Consider the following 25,080-nt stretch of genomic DNA (forward strand, 5'->3'; position numbering starts at 1 on the left):
TAAAGTTCTTGGTTCAAGTGTTTGGTAAATCTCACAGTTTGAGAGAGAGCAGTAGTTGAAATTAATTATGGTTTTATTCCCCTCTATGTTCTTTTTAACTTTCTATAACATCAGGTTGCAGCAAAACGTTACCAAAAACAAACCTTGATTTGTGATAGGAGGTCCCAAGAATTATTTTCGAGTTTTTTCGAAGTGTTTTATCTGATTTGTTGATGTTTCTTGAAAGAATCAGAAGGAAATACAAAATTTCAAAAGTATTTATGCCATTGAAAGTAACCATTTATTGGTCTTTTCTTCTAGGAAGCTATCTTACCATCTTCTCTAGGTGAGTGTAGGCTAGTGGAAAACCTCACAACCTAAGGTAGATTTGCTAAAACTAATGGAAACTTCTGGAATTCTAAGGAGTAATTGGTGCACAGTAGGCATCTTTAATACACACTTTTCTAGCATTGACTATAGTCTTATATTTGAATAGTGTATTAGTTTACTATTACCACAAACTTAGCTTAAAACAGCATACAAATATTATCTCACAGTTTCCATGGGTCAAGAGTCTGGGCACAGCATAGCTGGTCGCTTTGCTCTGGGTCCCACAAGACTGCAATCAAAATTTCATCCAGGATACATGCCTTTCTGGAGCTCAGGGTCCTCTTGCAAACTCTTGAGATTGTTGGCAGAATTCAGTTCCTTGTAGTTTTAAGAGTAAGGTCCCAGCTTTCTTAAAGCTGGCTATCAGCCAGGGGTCCAACTTAGCCCCTAGAGGTGCCTGCAGTTCCTTGCCATGTGGCCCTCTCACCAGTCCTTTTACATCATGACAGCTTACTTCTTCAAAGCCAACAGGAGAATCTCTCTGACTTCTAGTCCCTCTTTTAAAGCGTTCACCTGATTAAGTCAGGCCCACCCAGGATAACTTTAATGTCACCTGATTAGGGACCTTAATTACATCTGCAAAAGTCCCTTCACCTTTGCAATATAACAACCTAATCACAAGATTGGCATCCATCATAGTTACAGGTACCACCCACCTTAAAGGGGGAGAGAGTTTATACAAAGTATGTACCCCAGGGACGAGGAACCTTGGGGCCCTCTTAGAATTTTGACTAACACAAACACTAATGATGCATCTAACAGAATCTTGGTGAATACTGTATTTGGCCTGTACTTTCAAGGTTTTCCTGTTGGGCGGCTCACTCACAACTGCCTCCAGGGATCAGTCGCTGAATGACTAGAATTTCTTGTGTGTTCGCTTCTGTCCACTGAACAGTGTTTGAAATGACTCACGTAGCTTAGAAAAATGGCAAAGTGGAGAGAAATTCAGAATATCTGATGGTTAGAAAACCAGTGACAAGCCAAAATGCTTCTTGAAATCCGTCTCCTATTCCATTTACCACCATTGGGATTTTTACAGCAATCAATAGGAGGCAATGTCCCGTTGAAACAAAACATTATGCTAAATTTCTGCTTCTCATTCTATAAAATTCTGTTTTTACATAGTGAAAAGAACTTGGAAATAATATTTTGTCTGTTCCAGAAAAAGGGGTAACATTAATTTATCTGTAATCTTTTTTAAAAATCTGATGCTTCTAAAAACTACATTGAAATTAAGGTTTTGATTCATTAAAAGAAAGCCAGGCATTCATTAATCTGTACGATAATTGTGTAACAGTTGTGCATAGCTAATTGGTAACAGCAATTTTAACAAGGAGTTTATTTCAAATAACATACAGAAACCGAATTTTATTTCAAAAACAGAAGTCAAGATTAATGTTCTCTCACTTATTCATATAAAGCAGTTTACTAACATTTGGAAATTTCATCTGGTCAATTAAGTATACGAAGCAAATTAGCCAAAACATACATTATGCATACAGAGAAAATATTAAAGTATATAATAAGGAAGTGAGCTCAATATAGGTCTTTAAAAATTGAAAACACAAAGTAATTTTGAGATTCATGACAGCCTTAGGGTTCGTATTACTTGACTGTGATAAATTTAGAAGATTATACGTCGTTTGGCTCATTCTTCTTGTACACAGACAGTATTTCTTCTCTCGTTAACCCTTTCAAAGAAGCTTTGAATTTTGCTGTTTTTGATCATTCTTGATGCTTGTTGTTGCCTAAATTTTACTTATGCTTCCGCCTTTATAAGGGTAAATAGTGGATATAAATCATATCAATATTATTGCAGTGTTTAGAATAACATGGGTTGGAACACATGAACTTTTTTAAAAAAATGATTACTTTTCCTTGAGTCCAACCATTTGCTTTCTTTAATAAAGTTACTTTAGATACTGCAGTTCATCAGTGATGCCATTGTCTGATAAAAATTCTGCCATCTTAAAAGTTTTGACATTTTTATTTTCTAATCATTTTGTTTCATGACATGTAATTCAGGTATTTGACTGAATTTAAATCAATGGACTGGTTGGCAGCCTAAAAATTTGTTTGCACAGAAGAATGAATTGGGAGATTTGTTTACATATCGGTATCTCATTATTTCCTTCCTTTAATTTTTAAATTTGACATCTCTCTAATATAATTATGTGATTAGACCTAGGTTAGGTGACTTGCAATGAATGTTGACCCAAATCTGTCCTAATGATGTTAGGACATTGTGATGATGTGATTGGTTACTGATTCAACAAGTAAGGAAACATAGCTGGTCACTAGTGACTTTGTTTTTAATTCAAATCACGTAGATATTGATCTAGAATGGATCTGTTGACACTGTCAAGTTAGTGTGAAATCACACACAACTTCATATTGTCCTTATGTCTGACTGCGCAAATGTACTTACCAATTTGCAACTTGATTTTTTTTCTTGGAGTCAAAACCCCAACTTTTGCTACATCCAAGCAACTATTAGTAAAGCCATAGATAAAGCCGAGACCTGTACAAGTAGGTTAAATATCTCTTCAGGCCGCTTGCTGTGTTCCAGGCCCTTTGTTACATTCTGAAAATAGAGGTGAGGTGAGAGGCAAAGCAGACATAGTCCCCATTCATATCGAATCTGTAGTCGACTCGAAACTTGTGTTGTAGAATCTCATTAAGGAAATCTGGGATCAGAAATAACAAGGGCATCTTTCGATATAGGCCAAACTAAATTTCGGAACAGCTCTGTACCTATAATGTGCTTGGCACAGTGTGTGGTAGTTAGTTAACTCAATAACAGTTACATACTAATATCATTATTATTTTTATTACTTATTTTTCCAGTTCATCCAAATCATTCTCTGGTCATAGGCAGAACACAACACATGTAGACATGTATAAGTAAAGGGAGACTTGGTTCTTTTGATAAGAACGCAGGCCGATGTTGTGCTGCAAACTTCAGAGAGCCCAAGTTGGTCCTGTAATGTGGAGACTAAGCGTCATCTCCTTTATTTTTGTATCCCAGTTGTCATTGTTTCAATTGGCACCCTACTAAATGGATAGATGCCTCCAGTTGTATCTGTCATTGTGGTTGCCGAGAACATTGCAAGTCCAGTATTTATAAGGGACTATTTTCCCATTATTTTCCTCCCAAAGCATTTCCAGCACGAAAACTTTAGAAACCGTAGCAAAAAATACTGCTGTTAAAAACAAGCTTTTATTGTATTTTCTTAACATCAAAGAAATAGATGTTCATCATGGAAAAGACAAGTAAGCAGAAAGAGGCAATGAAAACCACCTGAATCCAACACACTGAGAAAACTACTGTTGCAGATTATCCCTATTTCCTTCCAGTTCTTTCTCTATACACAAAAGTATATTTTTTAATGGCATCATAGTGTAACATCCTATTTTGTAATTGCTTTCCATGCTTTTATTCTATGTCGTCAAACAAATATCTTTCCATGTCATTATTCTTTTACAGTATTATTTGCATGGGTTCTATCAAATGCCAATTGTGAGGCATTTTTAAAGTTTACTTTTATCTTTTCTTTGTTTCTATTATGAATAATGTATTGGATGAGCAACTGAGTTACCATTGTTGAAGTTTGTTTTCATGTTAAAATACCTAAATTATTTCAAATAATTTAAAGTGCCTTTGGTGTGGGGTAACTGGAAAGATGAAATGATTGCAATGAGGTCTTCATGTGCTTCTATAGCCTCCTTTTTGAAAGGTCCCAGAGGCCACACTTTCAGGAAACACTGGGAAAGTGGTACTCTATAATTATAGAAGATCAATAACTCCAAAATGGCCTCTGATTTAGTAGAATAAGTTGAAATCAATTACAGACTTACTTACTGGGCGACCATTCTGTCACCTATTTGTTCCCATGACAAATTCAAAGCAATTCGAACCAAATTTTCCATGCACAAGCCAATTTCCTTCTTTAATTCTTTAAATGTTATCTTTTACGTTGCACAGTCTGTTGTTCCATGAATACAAGTGCACTTACCAATCCATCCTTCTCACCAGGAATGCCATCTCCAACCACACTGAAGAAGTCGGAGAAGTCTGGTTTCAGCAGCCCCTCTCCTTCGCAGACCTCTTCCCTGGGAACAGCATTCACACAGCACCACCGGCCTGTCATTACGGGACCTAGAGGTGAGCCGCTCCTGGGTGAGGCGCCCTGGGTTGTGCTTAGATCGTGGCCTTGGGACCAGCATAGCAAAATAAGAGACAATGGGTACTCCCCCAGAATGCTCCCAAAGGCAGTGAGTGTTCCAATGTCCTTTCCTTGGGGGCAGCTTTGGAATGTCAGCAACCAAAGCTAGACGGCATTAAACTCTGGATCTTTAACCTAAGCAAAAAGGGACCAAACCTCTTGTTTTGCCAGCGTGGTGTTGCAAAGCAGTGGGGGGTAATTTGAATTGAACCAAAATCAAATCCGTCCCACAAATTGCACAAGAGATGTGTATGTGTGTGTGTGTATTTGAGGTGAGTATATTTCTATGTAGTCAGTTACCGGTCTACAAGTCCAGTTGCCCCTTGAACTACACAGGATTTGAAAAATCCACATGTAAGCCGACCCACATAGTTCAAACAGCTGTATTTTCACTCAGCAGTTGGGAATCCGCATATGCAGAGGGCCGACTTAAGTTATATGCAGATTTTTGACTGTGTGGCGAGTTAGAGTTCCTAACCCCCACATTGTTCAAGGGTCAACTGTAATAGCTTTTTTCATTCTGTCATCCCTGATGATTCCCTGTCCCTGCAACCTGATTTCAATATACGGCATTTTGCGTTGAGGTTGTTTGCATCACGGTGCTGACTGTGGACGAGCAGTCTTCATTCAGTCCTTTTGAAGTGGTAGATAGTTTGTCTGGTTTTCATTGCAATGTTTTCATTATTTTTGCCTTGTGTGCTTTTAAGTTTATTATTAAAATGTGTCCACAAGAAATATGATTTGTATTTCACATTAAAGACAACCTTTAAACCTCAAGAGAATGTCAGCAAGTCACTTAACTTGATCTTATTGCAAGATGAAAATATTTATTAGTTTGTTTATGAAACTCCCACAGTAGGAGTATGAATAATTGTAACCACGTTTGCTTGCTTCTATCAGATTTTCGTTTAGGTAGGTCTGTGATCTACCAGCTGGTATCGTAAAACATCCTAGAAAGTTATGGTCTCTCGTCTACTTTGACATATGCCTGATAGTTCTTGCATTAATCTCACTGTTAGTCCTACAAATCTGAATCCCTTCATGAATACTCTCTGTGCATCTCGGGAAAATGTGGCAGTTGAGAAGGCTGCCCCATGCGCACATGCAGAAATCCCAATGAAGAAAATAAGTATTCTGACTATTGGGTTAAGCAATTTCTATACCCACAATTATGAAAACTTACTTGTTTCATCTTTAAATATCTTATGATCATTGACAGAACTTTCTCAACTTATTATTTCCCTTGTATGTGAGTATGATATAATTAGAGAAGAAATATGTATATACTCTAATTTGAAAACCTTGCATCAGAATTGGATTACCCAATCCCAGAATGCAGACTGAGTCTCTTTAAATGGGGTAGTATTGTGATATTATCCTCAAGGTCAACATTCATTATGCATCTACACTGGTGGAAAAGAAGAGATGTGAAACCCTTTTAATCTGAAAGATTTTTGGTCTCAAGGAGATAAGACATGTGATGTTTCTCATCATTTTTATTGTTGGGTTAACATATTCTAAATGCTAAATGAATATTAAAGACATAAACTTCCTGTCCTCATAGAGTACACAGTCCAGTGCAGGAGAAAGGTACAAGAAAATAAGTGTTTAGAAGATGATGTGGAATATGCTGTTACTTAATCACTTTGTATCAGATAAAGAGACTTCAAAGTGTAAATACCTTTGAAGTCAAATCTTAAAAGTTGCTTACATTCCAAACAAAGGAAAAATTCATGGTGTAGCAAGGTAATAAGGACTGGGAAAAATAATGTGCTATAACTTTCTCAACTTGTTATTTCACTTGTATGTGAGTATGATATAATTAGAGAGGATATATATATATATATATTCTAATTTGAAAACCTTGCGTGAGAATTGGATTACACAGTCCCAGAATGCAGAATGGGTCAACTGCCTCTTTGCCTTTCCACTCACTTTCTGGAATTTTCACCTATATTCCAATAAAATGGTGACAATATTACTGCTAAATTCCTCCCAACCTCTTATTCTTATACAGAAACTATAATAAAACAATACTTGTAGAGACTCTTTGAGGAGCATAAAGCAATGTGCATGTATTATCATTTATTCACTAAATTCTAAGAGTGCCACCTATGAGTATTGCCTAAAACCATATAGTTCTAGAAATAATAATAATGATTCTAGCATTTACCCATGGATGCTATGATTGGGAGCTTTTTCATGCTAGACAATTAAACACACATGCTAAAATGATCCACACTGTGTTGAACCTGAGTGGACCTCCTTAGCTCTAGAACAATGCGTTTTGATCTCCTATCGTGGAATTGTTTTTGAGGAAAAGAGAAAGATGCCTAGTTCAAGAATTATGGAATACCAAAGATTCTTTGTTTTCACCAGAATTCAAGATGGTTCCCAGCATCCTCGGTTCTCCTTTCTGGAAAGTCTACTCAGGTACCCATTCTTATTGCACCCTGCCCTCCTTAGTGGTCTGGTGAAGGGAATTGGAGTAGTTGCGATGAAACTCTTCCATGGTAACTTTGTGGTAAGAGTCATAGAATTGAGATAGGCTAACATAAGACATCCTTGGGCTAAGATATTTTGAAAAGGTTGGTATTTATCCTTTCATTATTTAAGAAATATTTGCTACCGGTACCATATTGCCTTTTATTATTCTCTGAACCAGTTGGAAAACGAATGTTTGAAATGACATCACATCTGGGACAAAGAATTGATGGTTTAGGAAGATAAGGCCAGATTTCAGGAGGGAAAGTCTTACTGAGGGAACCAGTATGGAATAAATGTGACATGGATACATAAAGGAGAATTCAACTTCACATGTGCCTTTTATTGTGTAGTGTAGAGTGGCCCCAGTCTGACACTTACGTCACTAGAGAATCCAGACAGACAATCAAAGTTCCAAAGGGCCTGTACAGGGAAGGGGATGTTCTTTACTGCACTTTTGCTCATAGTTACATGGTATATTCACCTTTCACACTCAGGTGGCAAGACTTCTGCTGCCTTCCTTAAAATTTCTTAAAATTTTTCATGGGAATACCTTGACTAGACAAACACCAGTTCGTAAGCGATAATTGTGTAACATATTTCAGTGCCCAGACCAGAGGTGATATTTTAACAGAGCTACAGCAAAGCAAGGTCACCACTGAAAACACAGTGACCTTATTTTTCACTGCAAACGTAAACTGTATTTGGAAATTTGGTGGCCATCTTTTACAGAGGAAACCTCTCTTTGAAGACTGCAAAGCAAAGGCAGAAATAAAGGGCCTTGAGGGGAGGCAGCATACCATGGTGGTTAAGCACAAAAGCTCAGGGGTCACATGGACGCGACCCAATGTTTGAATCCTGTACGTCACTTTTCCCAACTGTGTGGACCTGGCACATTGCTTCTCTCAGGTATAGGCTCCTCATCTAAAAATTAGAGATCATGAGCTCTATCTAAGGAGTAAATGAAATCATGTATTTGTAGTCATTCACACTGTGCCTGGAAAGAGAGTATGTACTCAGATCACGTAAACAGTTTAATCACTCATTTTAATCCAGGCTTTGAAAATCTCATGCTGTCCCTACTGCCTTCACCCATCAACATTTTACCCATCCCAAGACAAGCTCAAGTACCACTTTCTACATGAAACCTCCTCAGCTCCACCCAGGCTACCATCACCTCATACTCCTTAAACTCCTGTAGCTTTCCATGTCTGCACATTTCCTCCACCAACGTTGTCTTTGTTACTTCATGTACATGTCTCGTCGCTCTCCCAGAATGAAACCTCTGAAAGGAAGGCGCCTAACTTACACTTTGGGCACCTCCATTGTGTCTCACACAGTGGGTTTTATGCACAAGTATTGGTTGGATGACTAAAAAGTATTTAAATTGCACATAACTGTATACAAAAGACATTCAGTCCTTCCCTGAAACCGATAGGTTCTTATTGATTCACATGAACTAAGGGTGATAAATGTATAGTAGTTTGTGAAGTACTTCTTTATAAGGAATGTCCAAGATGGGGACGAACCATGGCCTTTCATGCAAAGAGAACTTTTGCAAGATTATGTAAGTAAAGCTGTGATATGCTTTGAAAACCCTGGGGTTTTTCTTGTTTTCTGCTGTTCTAATCACATACCTGTTGTCATCATTGTGAAGCTAGAGACATGTGGTTTCTTAAAATGAATCTCCTCTCTGATATTGGATTTCTTTGTGGCTTTGATAAATCACTTAACCTTGTGACCTCAGTTTGTCATCTGTATCATGGGGATAATACTTTACCACCTATGTAGTTAAAATTAGGTGAAGGGGTTAAAGTATTTTGGACTATTCTGGGGAGTAGGGAAGACATTAAGTTTCAGTAAAGGCATTTGTATGTCATTTTACATTATTATAATTACTGTGCACTTTAAGTTGAAAGATTGGGCTTTCAAAGTCTTCCTTTTACCGGTACTTAAAATTTCAACCATATTAAAGTATTTAATCCTGAAAATTTATGTTATTCACGATAACTGAAAAAAATATTTGTTCTTCCCTTACCTTTGCCATCCTCATGCTGTGACCTCAGAGTCACAACATAGTCACTGCGCTCCTGCCTTTTACCTGCATTACAACCAGAAGGATGGGAAGGCGTGAGAGCAAAAAGTGCCTACTGGCTCATTCTACCACCTTTTGTAGAATCTTATGCAGCATGGTCAGAGCTGTGCCACAGGATCACCTCTAGCTGCAAGGGAGGCTGGAAAATCTAGTGGTTTGTGTTTTGGGTTTTTTTTTTTTTTTTTTTTTTTGGCTGAGCATACTGCCATTCTGAATAAAATTAGGGCTTTAGAGGTATATAAATAGAAGAGCAACATAATGGTTAGCAGTCAGTAAGTATTCCATATTACTCTTACAGATTACCTGAGCTGGCTGGCCAAGACTAGAAATCAAGTCTCCAGTGCAGTACCTTTTTTTTTTTAATTTTTTTTTTTTTTTACCTTATCAGTAGTTTCTACCTTTCTCTACCCTATTGGGAGAAATAAAATGCATTTATTAAAACAGCTTGTTTTTATATTTTTTATTAGTCAAAGAGAAAACATAGCCATTTAGATCTTTTGATAAGCATGACATAACCACATTATCACACTGTTTTTTAATAACAGCTATAAACAAATCACTTGACCTTTCTTTTTATTAGCCCCATGAATGCTTGCTACTAATAATGCAGGGTTTCTGTTACATGCTAGTCCCTTCAGAAAACAAAGTTTGATGTCAGTTTGGGTTTTTTAACATATTAAAATTACCCTGCTGACTCCCATTACTGTCTGGGGACCCATTAATGTTTCCCACAAATATTTATCAAGCACTTACAATGTACAAGGTGCTCTACTAGTTGCTGAATAAACAGAGAAGCTTGGATTCTGGCCTCAGAGTGCTTACCTCCTGGTGGATGACAGGACAAGAAGACCAGCAGTTATATTGCTGTGATAGGGGGAGCACAGGGTGCTGTCGGGCAGGGGCTTCCTGATAGAGAACTACTGTGTCATTTGACACTGTGCCAGTCCAAGCAAGCATAAGACTTAACCCCTGTTCTCAGAGTACCTTCTCATTGCAAGCATGCAAAACAAAGCCACAGCAAACAAGTCAGGCTTTTAGATAAGTAAGTACTGAGGAATTGAGGTATACAAACCCCCACTTCTTTATGAGTCAAAAATATATATACACAAAGGAAGTTTAGAAATCAAATTGCCCTGATTCTGGAAATATGGGTAAGATATACTAAAACACTAGCCATCTAACTCAGAGATTTATTGTGCAGCCTTCAGAGAATCGTGCCAGTTTTTGTTTGGAGAGGTAGTCAAAAGTTTATACTCTATGTAAACCTCTCTAACTCCATGATGTGCTTGGCCCAAACGGGGGTCCTGCTCTTAGTGATGAAACATCTGAGGGTCTGCAGTTAACAGGATCTCCCCGTTGGGCCAAGAAAAATATACTACAGAGAATTATGAGAAGGAAGATCATCTTCCAGGAAGTTGAGATCACCGGGAACGGTCGGAGGAGTGTAGATTCATTATTACTATAAGAGGAACAAGGAAGGAGAGGTAAATTAGGAAGGAGACAGTTATTACTAGGTGGGAGGACCCCTTGGAGCAGGGACCAAGTCTTTATTCTTCCTCCCTGCATCTCTCAGCTTCATGCCTGGCATACAGAAAACAGTCAATAAATATTTGTTGAATAAATGAATGAATGTATATGGATTTGACTGAAGGCAAACAGAAAGAAAGTTTGGGAAAAAAGAAAAGACGGCAAACAGAAAGAAAGTTTTCATGCCTCCTGTGTAATCCTGATATAATAGTCAAATGCATGCATTTTTGGCAGCATTGAGAGAGGTTGATAAGGGCTCAATATGTATTTGCTTGGTACTAATTAAGAACTTCTGCCTTGATAGTACTTAAGAGAAATGCCGAGTTGCAAATGATTTAGTCCCCTTTTTATAAAACGTTTACTGTGGTAGTCTACATTTTTCTGTCCATGCTAAGGACCCTCCAGAAGGAATATACCCTGGTGTTTTCTTACTGCCATAACCGTGGCACCCCTCCTTGGCATAGTCCTCAATACCTAGGTAGCAAATTTGTTTCGCCTTCTTGTGTCATATCTTCAAACTTCTCTGCCTTTTAGGAAAGCTTTTAACCTCGTTGTAGAATATTCTGGCACTCCTTTCATTGGAGCGGAATCTAATTTGTCTCCCCTGGTTTAGTGCAATTGAATCATCTCAGGAAAATGAGAAGCAATTAAGTACCTGTTGCTAACAAGGTGCTGAAATAATCCGCCACTAGACGCAAGGTGTTTATTTATTATGAGAGTATGTCATTTGAGAAAACATTATGTTGTCTTTCTAAAAAAAGCAATTGCCAGAATTGATTTTTAAATGCAGGTGTCATAGACCTAACAAGTGCCACCTTTAAAGACTGTTGAGAAGAGAAGTAACAGGGCTTGTGAACACTGAACACTGGTCAAGGTTAGCTCAAGTGTGGGTGCCCAGCCTAATGGGAAACACTGTCAGTGGGATTTGAAGGAACTGGATAGTAAAGAGGAAAAGCAGCGTTTCAGCAAAGGCCCTTTAAGTCCCAGTTCAGGAAATTATTAAATTCATTAGCCAGATACTTACAACCAGCTATTACTGGCCAGCCAAAGGAAAAAAACAATGCCAGCAAATGCTTTAAAACTAGAACTAAACAAAAGTCAGGAAGCATGTAATTAAAACTGTACCTTTATTGTATTGTAAAGAGTTTCACTGTGACATGGAAAATATTTAAAGGAGAAGGCTGTTTAGCTAATTTGTCTGCAAGTGAACTGCTTAGTGGAGAACTACCCTAAATTAACTGTAAGGCCACCCACCGAGCGAACCTCATAAAGGGCCATGGCTGCTCAGCTTGGTTTTGTGTAACCGTTCAATAATTACTAGATAAATGCATAACTAAAAGCTCTATTACACTAATAATTTGTACTGAGATAGATGTGTGGGACACCCTGCTGGGTTAATTTGTCATCCCCGCAGCAAACTTCAGAAGAGAGCTCTTCTGCAGTGGAATCATGTTAATATGTTGTCCCAAAGAGGACAGGTTAGAGCACTAAAATCAATTGGCTCCTTAATCCCTTAAAGAGGCAAAATGCCCCCAAGGCGAGAGCCAGAAAGAATAGGGTGATTAACTACATAGACCTAGATTAAAACTCATCTTGACAAAACAAGCTGCTGTCCCTTAGAATTCCTTCTCTCTCTCTCTCTCTCTCTCTCTCTCTCTCTCTCTCTCTCTCTCTCTCTCTCTCTCTCTCTCCCCCGCCCCCCCCACACACACACCCATAGACTGACGTATGTATATAAAGTGAAGGCAATGATTCTGAGCAAGGTTTCTTAGAAGTCCTCTCACTGATAAGACTTCTGGTTATCACTTTATAACATAATCAGATAAATCTCTAAGCAGTTCTTTTTTTTCTGGTTTAGCTTAATATGATGTTGATTCCATGTTTAGACTCATTATTTTCCTTTTTTTCAGAGTAGAGTAGAAAAGTTCAGTATTAGACTTGCATTCTCCTCTTGATGTGTAAGGTTCTCTCTCTCTCTCTCTCTGTCTCTCTCTCTCTCTCTCTCTCTCTCTCTCACACACACACACACACACACACACAGACACACACACAAATTGGTGTTTTAGATATGAAGCTCACATTTAAGCTTCAGTGTAGGGTTTTCAACTTCCCCTATTGACAGATCCATAAATCATGTTAAAGTTAAGTGAATTACTGTAGCATGGAACTGTAGCTTTAACAATGTTTATGTAGTATCAGCTTATCATCCATGTAGGCAAAAGGGGTTATTCAAAATGGGAATGTACAGTCCTAGTAATGTGGTTGCAAAAGCATAGAGAGTCACCCATTTCTTGCGGCATCCTTTGTGTTATTGAAACCAGCATATTTAATCACGTGTATGGAATGTTTTTAAAATGTGTGTTTCTGAAGTACATTTACATTTGTCATTTGCCATTTCTTCATGTTAAATGGCGTTTACTTTTTTGCCCCACAAACAATTCCTTTTCTCTTATGTGGAAAACACATTGGAGGAACATCAGAGTTGCCAGGTTGTATTACAATAATAAGGGACCTATGAACAAAAAATTCTGAAAGGAAATAAACCGTTTGCCCTCTGAAAAAAAAATTCAAATAGGAGCAGTAGAGTGCAGTGAGGCAGCATGGGCTGTGGGGTCAGCCAGAATAGAATTCAAATCCTGGCCAGCCATTTGGGATCTGTGTAAGCTTGTGTTTTGCCACCTGTACAAAACCTTAAGGCTTTAATAGGAGATGGCAGTGAAATGACATATGGAAAGGGCTTGGCACCCTACATGGTTATTACAATATCATTGACTATCTTCCAAAGTATGTTGTACTCTACATCCCTGTGACTGTTTTGTAACTACCAGTTTGTACCTCGTAATTCCTTCACCCTTTTCAACCTCCCCCCACAACTCCTTTCGCATTTGGCAACCATCAGTTTGTTCTGTGTATCTGTAAATCTGTTTCTGTTTGGTGTGTTCATTTTTTTCAAATTCCACATGTAAGTGAAATTATATGGTATTTGTCTTTCTCTATCTGACTTATTTCACGTAGCATAATACCCTCTAGGTCCATCCATGTTGTTGCAAACGGTAAGATTTCATTCTTTGTTATGGCCAAGTAATATTCCATTGTATATCTGTACCACCTCTTCTTTATCTGGTCACCTATTAATGGACACAGGTTGCTTTCATGTCTTGGCTATTGTAAGTAGTGCTGCAGTGAACATAGGAATGCACATATCTTTTCAAATTAGTGTTTTGGGTTTCTTCAGATAAATACCCAGGAGTGCAATTGCTGGATTGTTAGTTAGTTCTAGTTTTACTTTTTTTGAGGAACCTCCATATTGTTTTCTATCATGGGAAAACTGTTCAAATCTTGATTTCTAATTATCTTATGTTGTCACATTGCGTTGTATGATTCTGATTACTTTTCACATATCTTAATTTATTCTAAAAAAAAACTGTTTTAAGAATAATAAATAAACCAGAGTTCAGCATACTGTCTGGCACATAGTGAATTCTCAATACATACTTTTAAAAAATTTTTCGATTACAGTTGACATACAATATTATATTAGTCTCAGGTGTATAACATGGTCAACGCATACTTTTTAAATGAGTGAACCCACTATATACTAGGCACCTATATATACTAAATCTAATCGTCAGGAAAAAAGTTTTAATTCATGCTATTTTATCCAATTTACACACAAGCAAAGCAGGCTTGGAAATGTTAAATAACTGCCTAGATTAACATAGGGAGTGACTGATTTCAGACTCAGAATAATTAAGCTCTAAAACCTATACAAGACATATAATTTCCATTTCACGATAGAGGAAACTAAGAAGCATAGGAGGCTGGCACAGAGCTAGTTGATACCAACCTGGGATAAAAACTTGAACCCTGAGTAAAGTACAGCACAGGGAATGTAGTCAGTAATATTGTACTAACTATGTGGTATCAGATGGGTACTAGGCTTATCAAGGTGATCCCTTCATAAGGTATATAAGTCTAACCACTGTGTTGTACACCTGAAACTAATATAGTATTGAATGTCAACTGTAATTGAAAAACTTTAATTAAATTAAATTAAAAATAAATAAAACTTGATCCCCTGACTTCAAACACTTCAAACGCTGTGCTGAGTTTTCTCTTACATCCTCCCCTTGTAGGAAATCTACCAACAGTAGGAATAAATTCTTAAATTCTACGGGGTGAATTCAGGAAGATATCTTGAATTCAGGAGGATACTTTGAAAGTAACCTATGCTTTAATCATAGTAATCAAACATAGTAATCAAACAGCTCAGAAATGGGGGCTTAAACTACAATATGAACCTGACAATTTGGTGGGGGGAGTGCTACAAGTCAATGGGGGGGTTGTGTCATCCTGAGTTCTGGGGAGCGGATGGGAAGGGGGCCGGCAGGGGTTTTTTTTGCTTGTTTTTGCCCTTTTGTTTTTTAATGTCAGCAAGGACCTGCAAATAGCACAGGTCCCAGCCTTTGGTAATCCTCTGAGAGGCTAGAGACCCTCCACAGATTCTACTTTTGAAATTTTCTTTTGCGGGGCTGCAGTTTGTGATTCCAGTGCATTTCTGACAGGTCATTAGAGGATTCCCGGCCTATTTCTGTTAACCTCTGTAATCATCCAACCTATGGTGGGAGTTCTTTCCCCCCTTAATGTTTGGATTTGTTTTTTATTTTTCATCTCTTATTTCACAATATTGTTTGCATATTATATAAAAGCTCAAGTTCCTTTCCTGGAACTGGAGTCTTGTCAACTCTGCTTATTAAACAGTCACTCTTAGTATCTCCAATAATCCCGGCTGTTGCGTGGTGTTTGAATGCATTTCACATCATCCATCATGGCAGCTTAGGCATTTGATGCAAAAATATAGTATATTCGGAGAAGAGGTTCTGGCAGCATCCAAAGGCTGGCGCTCTGTCTCACAGAGCTTGAACTAGCACATTCAGGGTTTTTAAAACTCTAAATATTACAGCCTTCCCAAGCGAAGTCATCTTAGAGCCTGCGTCTCATATACCCTAGAACTTAATATCCCAGAAACCTTTTTAAAAATTTCTTTTAGAAGACACGTGCTCCCTTATTTTAGATTTTTTAGATTTCAGTGTTATTACTATGCATCAATTGTACTGAATTATTTATAAATGTAATAATCCCAGAGACTGAATTCTATACGCCCACTAGAATTGAAAGATAACGTGCACGTTAGCAGTTGTTTAGTTCAAACTCTTCACTTTGCGTATGAGAGAACTGGAGGAGAGAAGTTGCCCACATTTTTAAGGTAAATAGTGGCAGAAACAAAACTAAAACCCAAGTCCCTTTATCTAAGTGGAAAATGTTCCAAAAAGGTACCCCAAATATTCTAAAAGTAACTTTTTTTTTTTTAAGCGTTCAACATATATCTCTGATAAATAACTTTCAATAACTAACATGGTGGGCCTTTCAAGGGAAATGATAGAGAGTTCCATTGTATGTGGGTTTGGGGAGGCGAGGCTGTGCGGAGGCCATTCTCAGAATGTGGTTAGGACAGAAGGGGGCCTGGGTAGCAGGCGTCTACACGGTGAAGGGCTAGGTCAGTATGGACACTCAAGGATTGTAAATCTATGGGGAAAATAGAGTCTAAATGGAGACAGCCCCATAGTTCTAATTTTCTAGGTTAAGTGTCAGAGTCTGATATTTAAGCAAAGGTAAGGATTAACGTATATTTGGTCAAAAAAGAACCTACATAGGCCATTTTATCTATGACTATTAGATCAAAATTATTGCTATTGTTGCTTTGTTTTCACATTTTGTTGTTATATGGAATTCTTTTTCAGGACCCTCATGTCATATACATACTGATGATACATACTCCTTCATCAATATTTATGTGTTCATTTGTCCAGGAGACAGATAGGCAATAGGTACTTCTTGCTCTTTCTTACCCTTCCTTCCCACTGTGTATTCTGCAATTGGAACAGGTCCTAGCACATAGGCGCAAATTCCAATTTATTCATTTCCCATCCTACCCTTACCTGTAATGGTATTACCAATAAAAGAAGCTATTTATTGATCACGTAACCATATAGTCAAGAACTATGCCATGTGCCTTATATGCATTGTCTAGGTTAATCCTCATAACAAACCTATGAGGTATTATTAGCCCCATTATATAGATGGCAGCACTGAATCAGCGAAGTTCAGAAACTTGAAGCATGGCTGGTCATGATAGAGCTGGAATTTAACCATCTCTATCTGACTCCAAAGCCCATGGTCCTCATATTACACCACTCGGCTCTTCTAGAGAGTTTCATTGTATGTGGTTTTGGGGAGGCGAGGCTGTGCGGAGGCCATTCTCAGAATGTGGTTAGGACAGAGGGGGGCCTGGTTTAACTTGAAATGATACACACACACAGGTACAGGAAACCAGCTCAGACCAAAGCATGTTAAATAATGGTGAAGAGGGTCAAAGAGCTCCAGACAGGGGGTTGGGGCGGGGGGGGTGGTGGGAATGGATAAAGGTGGTCTAAAGGTGTGAAATCCCAATAAAGGAAAAAGAAAGAGACCGTGGATAGTTAGCGGAGATACAGAAAGCAAGCACATTGCTTTGGAAAGCTTCAAACAGGAGAGGCTTCAGCAGAAAGGCCTGCTGGGACAAGGACATGGTTTGGTAGCGAAGAGGTGGAAGGAGCAGTGATTGTCAGGTGCTCAGCTCAGAGGCAGAGGGTTGCAGGTGTTTGGAGAGTGAACAGGAATCACGTGGGTCGACACCAGGGGCCAGCAAAGCACCCACAAGTCAAATCCAGCCATCTGCCTGGTTTTGAAAATAAATTTATTTTTGAAACACGGCCACATTCGTTTGGTGATGTAATATCTATGGCTGCTTCTGCACTATAGTTGCAAGTTGACTAATTGCAGCAGACACCATGTGGCCTGCAAAGCCTAAACTATTTATTCTCTGGCCTTTACAGAAAATGTTGGCCAACCCCTGGTCTCGACTATATGCCAGGGTCTTTGAGCAAGAAAGGTCTTTAAGTAGCTCGAATGGATCTCAATAAAAATTTTAAAAGACCTTGGTCAGTCTCTCCCTCTCTCTCCCTCTCTCTCCCGTGTGTTTTCCAAAAGACGCTGGAATTTGACCTCCACCCAGAAGATCCCCTTAATTCAAATGGAGTAGAATATCTCAACCATCCTGGAAGTCTCCTGTAGCCTGAAGTCACTTGGTCTGGTGGCAATAATATAAAAATATTGATGTTTTCCAAGTCATCACGCAGTGTCATATATTTCTCTCATTTGACATATCCAGGTCCTTTCACACACATCTCAGTGATGTTAACAATGTTCACTATATGTTTTGAAAACCTTGAGTCAAAGGTTTGTTATTTAGAAAAGGCTCTGCCTCCTAAAGTTTTGAAACCCACTGCCAATTCCTTTTTCTTTGTCTCTCTTGTTAAAATAAATCCCATAACACCAAACTTCTAAGCTTTCATAAATGGCAGGTCTGACTCATGCATGATTTATAAATGATAGCTATGGACCATTAAGATAAATTTCTCCGCTTTAGGTAGGCTATAATGGCATTATATATTGTGGTTTTGAATTTCTGAAGAAGCAAAATACATAGTAGTTGACAACCCAAACAATTGAAGTTCCATTTGCCCTTATAGAAGGCTTTTTTTTTTTTAAGTGCATTTTTCCCCCTTCTACTTTCTTCTGCTTTTAGAGCTCTGCCTTGTTAAAATCTTTACTTCTAAACATGAGTAGTCAGGAGTTCTCAATGCCACCTTTTACTCCATGGAAATGGTTATTTTTGTCTAAAGAACATCTTCCTGCTGAAGACAGATGAGTCTCTCTTTCTTGTAATGGTGCTAACAGAAAGAAACAGTATGGACGCTCACCTGTTGCCCCTAACTTAGTGTCGATTAATGGTAAGGCTGTGAAGTTTTGCAAATGCCAGGGCTTAGGAGTGATTGTTCCATTCTATGGGGGAAGGAGGCCGGGTGCAATGCTGCCTTCAGAGCACACTGCACCCGAAGGGGGATTACATTTTAGTGTTTGTGCCAACTTTTCTCTTGGCACTTCTCTTGACAGCTTTTCTCTGGCACTTCCCATAGAAGAGAGACTAGGGTTTAAGGGTTGGTACCAGGAAGCAAACTCTAACATGAAAAGAATCTGAGTCTCTGTCCAATCTGTGAGATGCTGCAGTGGTTCGTGGACAACGAATAAAGCAATTAAGGCAAGGTCAGCGTTAAATAGAAGAACATGTTTCAACCCATGAAATTTTGGTTTGAGGAAATATGTGGGAGGGTTATTAGAGTTCTTGGAGGTTGAGTTTTGGCAAAACCATTGAAAATGGTAAGGAGGGATTGCTTGATTCTATCTCTTTTTCTTTCCTAAAATTTAGAAATTTAGAACGAAATGCAGGTTTTCAAACCTATGTGGCCATGCCTCCCAGGCATCATGTTCTTGGAGCTAGAATATGTGTCTAAAAGCACGTGTAACCTCCATACAGTGGACTCTTAGACTAAGAATCACTGTTGGGTCATAAAAGTCTCTCAGCATTTACAATAATATAGTAATGACCTTGACCTTCTCCTCCCATCGTCTTAATCAGTTTTACTTTAAAGGAGGAAGCATTTTTATATTAACTATATAGATACAGATATAGATAGATAGATGTATGTATCTATATATATATATATTTATATATATATATGTATATCTACTATGTCTATCTATCTATCTATATTCAATTGTATTAATTTAAAATTTTTCTCTTGCAAACTGAAACCAAGAGAGTATTTTATAAAGACTTGGGTGGGTGTATATGTGTAAACAAGTCAACTAACCTGCCTGATCTGCTTCTTTCTTTTTTTTAAGTATTCAGTAATATGATCATTTTGTAATAAATAATGGAGCCCTACACCCTTTGGGAAATTCTGGTTCTCCGTTTCTTTCACTTTGGCAACTTGGTTCAGAATATGTATGCAATGCCATTCCAGCCAAGAAACTTGATCAAATTTCCTTCCTTCTCATCTTATTTGTATTCTTTGCGAAAAACCCAAGCAGTTGTTTTAAACAAGTCTGGCCTGTGGTTAAAGTTTAAACCAGTAGTGAGATCCATCCAGAGGGGAGTGTTTCTAACACTGCTGCTCCTGGCCTAGGGTACTAAGAGTATTAGACCCCAGAAGCAGCCAATTTTGCAGGGCCTTTTAATACACAAAATTGTATTAACATCAACATGGATACAGATGGATGCACTGCAATAAACTGTAACCACTTGAGAAAAGCCTTTATTGACTCTCAAGTAAATAATGCACATTTTAAAGGATCTAAATATGCATTTACATAATGTGCTATAATTTTTTATTGTGTCAACTACTCACACACACACATCCATAAGAGATGTTTTTCTCCATCAGAAATTTGGACTCACACCATTCTTTGTGCCTTCCATTGCACCAAGCCAGATTCCTAATGTAGTTTATCTTTTATAGGGTCTGCTCTGACAGTCTCAGAATAACATTTAATGAATCTTACTGATTGAATGATTGATTGCTTGATTCATTTAGCCCCATCGACATTTTCTAAAATGATTTGAGACTGCTAAGACAAAAGCTTAGGCACCCTAAAAACATGGAATCCAAGAGAAAAGGGGGAAAACAAGAAATAGGAAAGAAGAAAAACCAAATTTTGACATTGCTGAAATCTTAAGTCCGAGCTTTAGAACAATGGAGGAAGCCGATGGCTCTCATTATTCAGTAAAAGGCTATTACTTGCAGGGTATCCAGAAAAATAGCATATATTTCAAAATCTTGAACAGAACTTTGCAATGTCCATCACACAACTATTTTCTGTTGGAAGAAATTAAAGCTCAGAATTTTGAATGATTTATATCCAGTTCTACAGTCAACTAATGGCTGAACTAGAAAGTCCAGGCATGAGAAAGTAGGGGTTGTAAAGGATAACCCTTTGAAATGCAGACTTGGCGACTGTCTAACAGGAATTACAGTCTAAATTATTTCCTGGTATTAATTAAGAATTAATTGATCCTTATAAATCAGTCGTTGTGGAATTAATTCCATGTATTCTCAAGTTTGTGTTCAGATAAACTCTGTGCCACAAGGAGGAGGTGAATAAATTGTTTTTAGTAAAATGTAACAAAGAAACTAAGTCTAAATTTAAGTTGTTAATGATTTTCTTTTACATATTTAACAGCAACAACAACAACAAAAAGAGGGCAAGGATATTTATTAACAATTAAGGGAGGGATTCCAAGATCCTACTGAATTGTTTCCTCTATTAAGCTTCTTTAACTTGAATCTGCCCGATCTTTGCTCAAGTGAATTTTTTCCCTTAGGCAGCATTCTCTGTTGGCCACCACCACTCATAATCTAACAATCATTCATCACTTTATTGAGCACCTGCAGCCTTGCCACTTGAGGTCTGCTTCCCAGGGACTCTTGACAATGGGGTTGCCACCTTTGGGGGTTGACAAGCTGCAAAAGTTGAATGTATCATTTTGTTATGCTCTGTGTGTTCCCAGCCTCAGTTGGAAAATTCCACATTCCATCCCTAACTAAAAACTATTCCATCAAATGTAGGGCACTGGGTCAAAGTTTCTTGCTACCAGCAGTGAAGAACATACCACATAAGATGAGAAAAAAATCTCTTTGGTTCTTTAAAGACAATAGCACAATTGGCAGAGTAAGAGATGACCAGAGCCAATTAACTTTTTAGTTTGTGGGTTTTAACTCAGAGGCAATAATGGATCCCAAGATTTATCGTTTGTGTATGAAGGCCTAAGTTTGACCAGTTTTTCTACAAGCTCCCTGGCTCTTTGGCAAGTGGCAGAAAAAAAAAAAAGAAAAAAAGGAAAAGTTTTAAGTCTATATTTATTTGTATGGTGATTTTGTTCATTCCTATACCACTTATTAGTTCAGTCACTGATTATAACTTCAACAAATATTTATTGAGTGCCAGAAACTGTTCTGGGGATACAGCATTGAATTATTAAATGGATGGAAGAACTATTTACTAAAATGGAGAAGACTGGGAGAAGAGCAAATATGAGGGTTGGAAGGTGACAAGAATTCTGGTTTGACTAGGTTATATTCAAGTTGCCCTCCATCGTATGATTGAAGACAGAACTTTGTCTGTGTTGCCTCAATGTTGTATCCGAAGCCCGAAGTAGAAGCCTATGAATATTTGCTGGATAGGTTAAAGGTTGCATGAATGAAAGGGTCCCATCAGGTCATCTGCAAGGCATGGACTGGACTGCCTTCTACTCCAAACCACCATTTCCACTCTTTAAAAACTACAGATGCCATTCTGAACCTCAAAATCCTAGCCATTCCAATCATTAGTCAGAAAGTGCCCCAATTCTAAAGACATCCCAGTAAAGAACAGAGAACCCACACCCAGGATCAATATGTATGCGTCCTTTCTTAAGCCATGCCAATGGGATAGTGTTAGAAGGTGTGCCCTGTCTTGCTCATGTTTCTCTTCAGTTTTATGAGTCACTCTCGGTATTAGGAAAAGCTTATTCTCCAAAAATTTGGGTATTCCTTTGTTTTCTCTTTGCAGGGGCTCCTTGAGTTTAACGATTTAAACCGCAAAAAGTAAGGAAAGATAAATACTCTCATCTGCTTTTATTTGGGAGCTGTGTCTCTGAGCCTCATTGAGAAGTGAGAGCTGCTATCTTGGCGTTACTCGGTTTGAGTATCTTCAGTCTTTCCCATGTGTGGCTCTTATCCTGCAGCAGGTTTTATAAATCACCCTTCCAACTCAAGGGCAGAAGTGTCTCAGGAAAATTATTCAGCATCTCACATAGGTTTTTTAATCTAATGTAAGCTTCTCGTACCAATGAAATTTGGCAGGGTTCAAATATAAGGGAGTAATAGTTGTCTGAGTCTTTTATCAGCTTTTATGAGCAGAGGGCCAACAGTTTAGCAGGGGTCACTGCCTACTCAGCCTGTGAGTTCCCCTACTGTAAAACATGTATGCATTTCTGAGTTTGGCTTTGAAATGGCAAAAAAGGGCGACATAAACCTTCCATGTAAAGTGACGCACCCAAATTGCACAGGTTCATTATGTGATCATTTACTACATACTTCAAAAAAATTTCATCCTGAATTAGTCCCTAGAAATTTCCTTGAAAGGGGTATAAGAGCTTTAACAATGAATTATTGTCTATGGATAGCTCAGCATGAAAGGGGATCCATATGTGCAAACTAGAATTTGTCATATGTAATGTCAGTTAAATCAGGTCTAATCTACCAAATACATTTTTTATTGCTTGCTTCATTAAAAAGGCTCTTAAGGTAATGAATAATCTTCAGCTTCACCAAGGATTATTAATGCCTTTATAACTCATGTCCACTGAAAATAGAAAGACAGCTTGCAATTCTACCCTAATCTAACCTCCATGTTTGTCTTAGAGCCTTAAAGAAGAAAATCTATCAGACCTATCCAGTGTTAAATTCAGTTATATGAGCAAGACTATGAATTGGGTCAGGAGAAGAAATTTTTTTTTTTAAAAAAAAAAGGAAGTTGAATCAGGTTTAAAAGCTGTGGCAAAGCACCTTTTTCTCTTCATAACTCTGATGTTTTCTTTTCCTACAGCAAGTCCACACGCAACCCCATCGACTCTTCATTTTCCGACATCACCCATTATCCAGCAGCCTGGGCCTTACTTCTCACACCCAGCCATCCGCTATCACCCTCAGGAGACGCTGAAAGAGTTTGTCCAACTTGTCTGCCCTGATGCTGGTCAGCAGGCTGGACAGGTGGGGTTCCTCAATGTAAGGAAACCTTTTTTTTTTTTTTTCAATTTCTTTAGAAATATTAACTGAATGTAAAAATAACAAGGGGAAACCTTATGACCATGTGACATTGTGCTCTAATGTTGTGCTGACTGACTGCCGGCAAATGTCATATTTATTCTAGATTGTGGGAAAGTTAACTTACTCTAAGAGTGATTGGCCAGGGTTTAAAAACAGTGTTTGTGTTATGTTCGCAACTGTCAAGTTTATGGATATAAATCATCTCAAGGGTGAACTGTATAACCTTCTAAGGTCGGTGGGCTGATAATTCCACCTCATGCATACTAACCCTAGGGCTCACACAGTTAACCAAATAGAAAGACCAAATAATTTTAAATAATGATTTGAGGTAGTAGGGAGAGGTAGGGGGATGAGGGGCCACAGATGTTTCAGATCAACTAAGTTGATATTTTTTAAAAATACAGTCTTCTAACACTTTAGATCAAGTTGACCAGTACTTGAACTCAAGATGCTAGAAGTACAGTTTATTATGGTTTGTTATTTTTGCAAGTAGTTATCTTTCCCACTTATCTTTGTATAAAGCTGAACAGTATTCAATAGTTTCAAATGAATGTTTTTATTTTTTTCTCAAATAAACCAAACAATCTCTATTTGAAATAATATTCCAAATGTTAAAGTAATTTTTAAAAATCACAAATTTTATTTCAATATAGAACTAAATGTTTACAATGGAGAGCTGTATCCCAAGGCCGATAATAGTAATGATGAATAACAAATAGTGACCAACAGAAAGCCAAACGTGATTCTCCTTTTCCCCTAATAACTGAACATGAAGCCACAGGTTAGCTATAATTATTATCACCTAATTTAGAATCTCACATCACACGGCCCTATCACTGATTTTCTTCCCTTGCAGAAATACCTGATTCTGCATATCTGAGACAGAACAGGCAGCTTTGACTAATGTCTGGTGATGTGTTAGCAGATACATTTCTGTCTAGACAACAAATCAATATGGTGCCTTTTTTCTTTTTTGCTTGTGTATTCATTTGCTTGGCTTATTCTAAAGAGTTCACTTATGGACTTTTAGCCTACTCAGAAATAACACACAGGCAAGTTTGTTGGCAAGAAAGCACCACATTCTGATGGTCAGACGAGATAGTCTTTGAGGAACAACACTAAATATATAAGTGAATGTTGATGAGGAAGTGAGACTGCCTCTGCAGAATTATTAAACTTAAATTTAAAAGCCTCGGATAACAGCATCTCCTTCAACTGAAGTTTGATTTGGGACTATAGCCTAAATAGGAGCTGTTATTGTTGGTTGAATAGTGTCAGTGGAGTCTGGCGTCAGGCCACTTGGGAAACCATGAAAAAGCTGAAGTGGTCACCAGGATCAAGATCAAGCATGTGACTTTTAAATTTCTAACTTTTTTTTAATAGTCTTGACACCATCCTCTATAACTGTCAAATGCCCAATTTTGCATTTTGATCACAATTTTACAGGGTTTAAGTCAGTTCTCTTCATGGGATCATTTTGAAAAACTTGAAAATAAAAGGGATTTTATTGCTTTCTTCAGAGGGAACGTTCTTTTGTTAAAGAGCTGTTATTCGGTTGTTTTAACATCAG

The 25,080-nt window shown here is 38.0% G+C and overlaps 1 protein-coding gene across 3 annotated transcripts in view; it reads left to right on the forward strand.

Annotated features, from left to right (window-relative positions):
* The window catches only part of NFIA (nuclear factor I A), a 355,469-nt gene that overhangs the window by 279,866 nt on the left and 50,523 nt on the right, over positions 1-25,080 (forward strand). For 2 of the 3 annotated variants that reach the window (XM_033113886.1, XM_033113888.1), the window contains exons 7-8: positions 4,406-4,534; positions 23,290-23,468. In XM_033113886.1, coding sequence (XP_032969777.1) covers positions 4,406-4,534; positions 23,290-23,468 — 308 coding nt within the window. The remainder of the gene's footprint in view (positions 1-4,405; positions 4,535-23,289; positions 23,469-25,080) is intronic. The other variant, XM_033113887.1, reaches the window with a different exon arrangement.

Source organism: Rhinolophus ferrumequinum, chromosome 9, assembly GCF_004115265.2.
Source record: "Rhinolophus ferrumequinum isolate MPI-CBG mRhiFer1 chromosome 9, mRhiFer1_v1.p, whole genome shotgun sequence".
NCBI classification, from domain to species: domain Eukaryota; kingdom Metazoa; phylum Chordata; class Mammalia; order Chiroptera; family Rhinolophidae; genus Rhinolophus; species Rhinolophus ferrumequinum.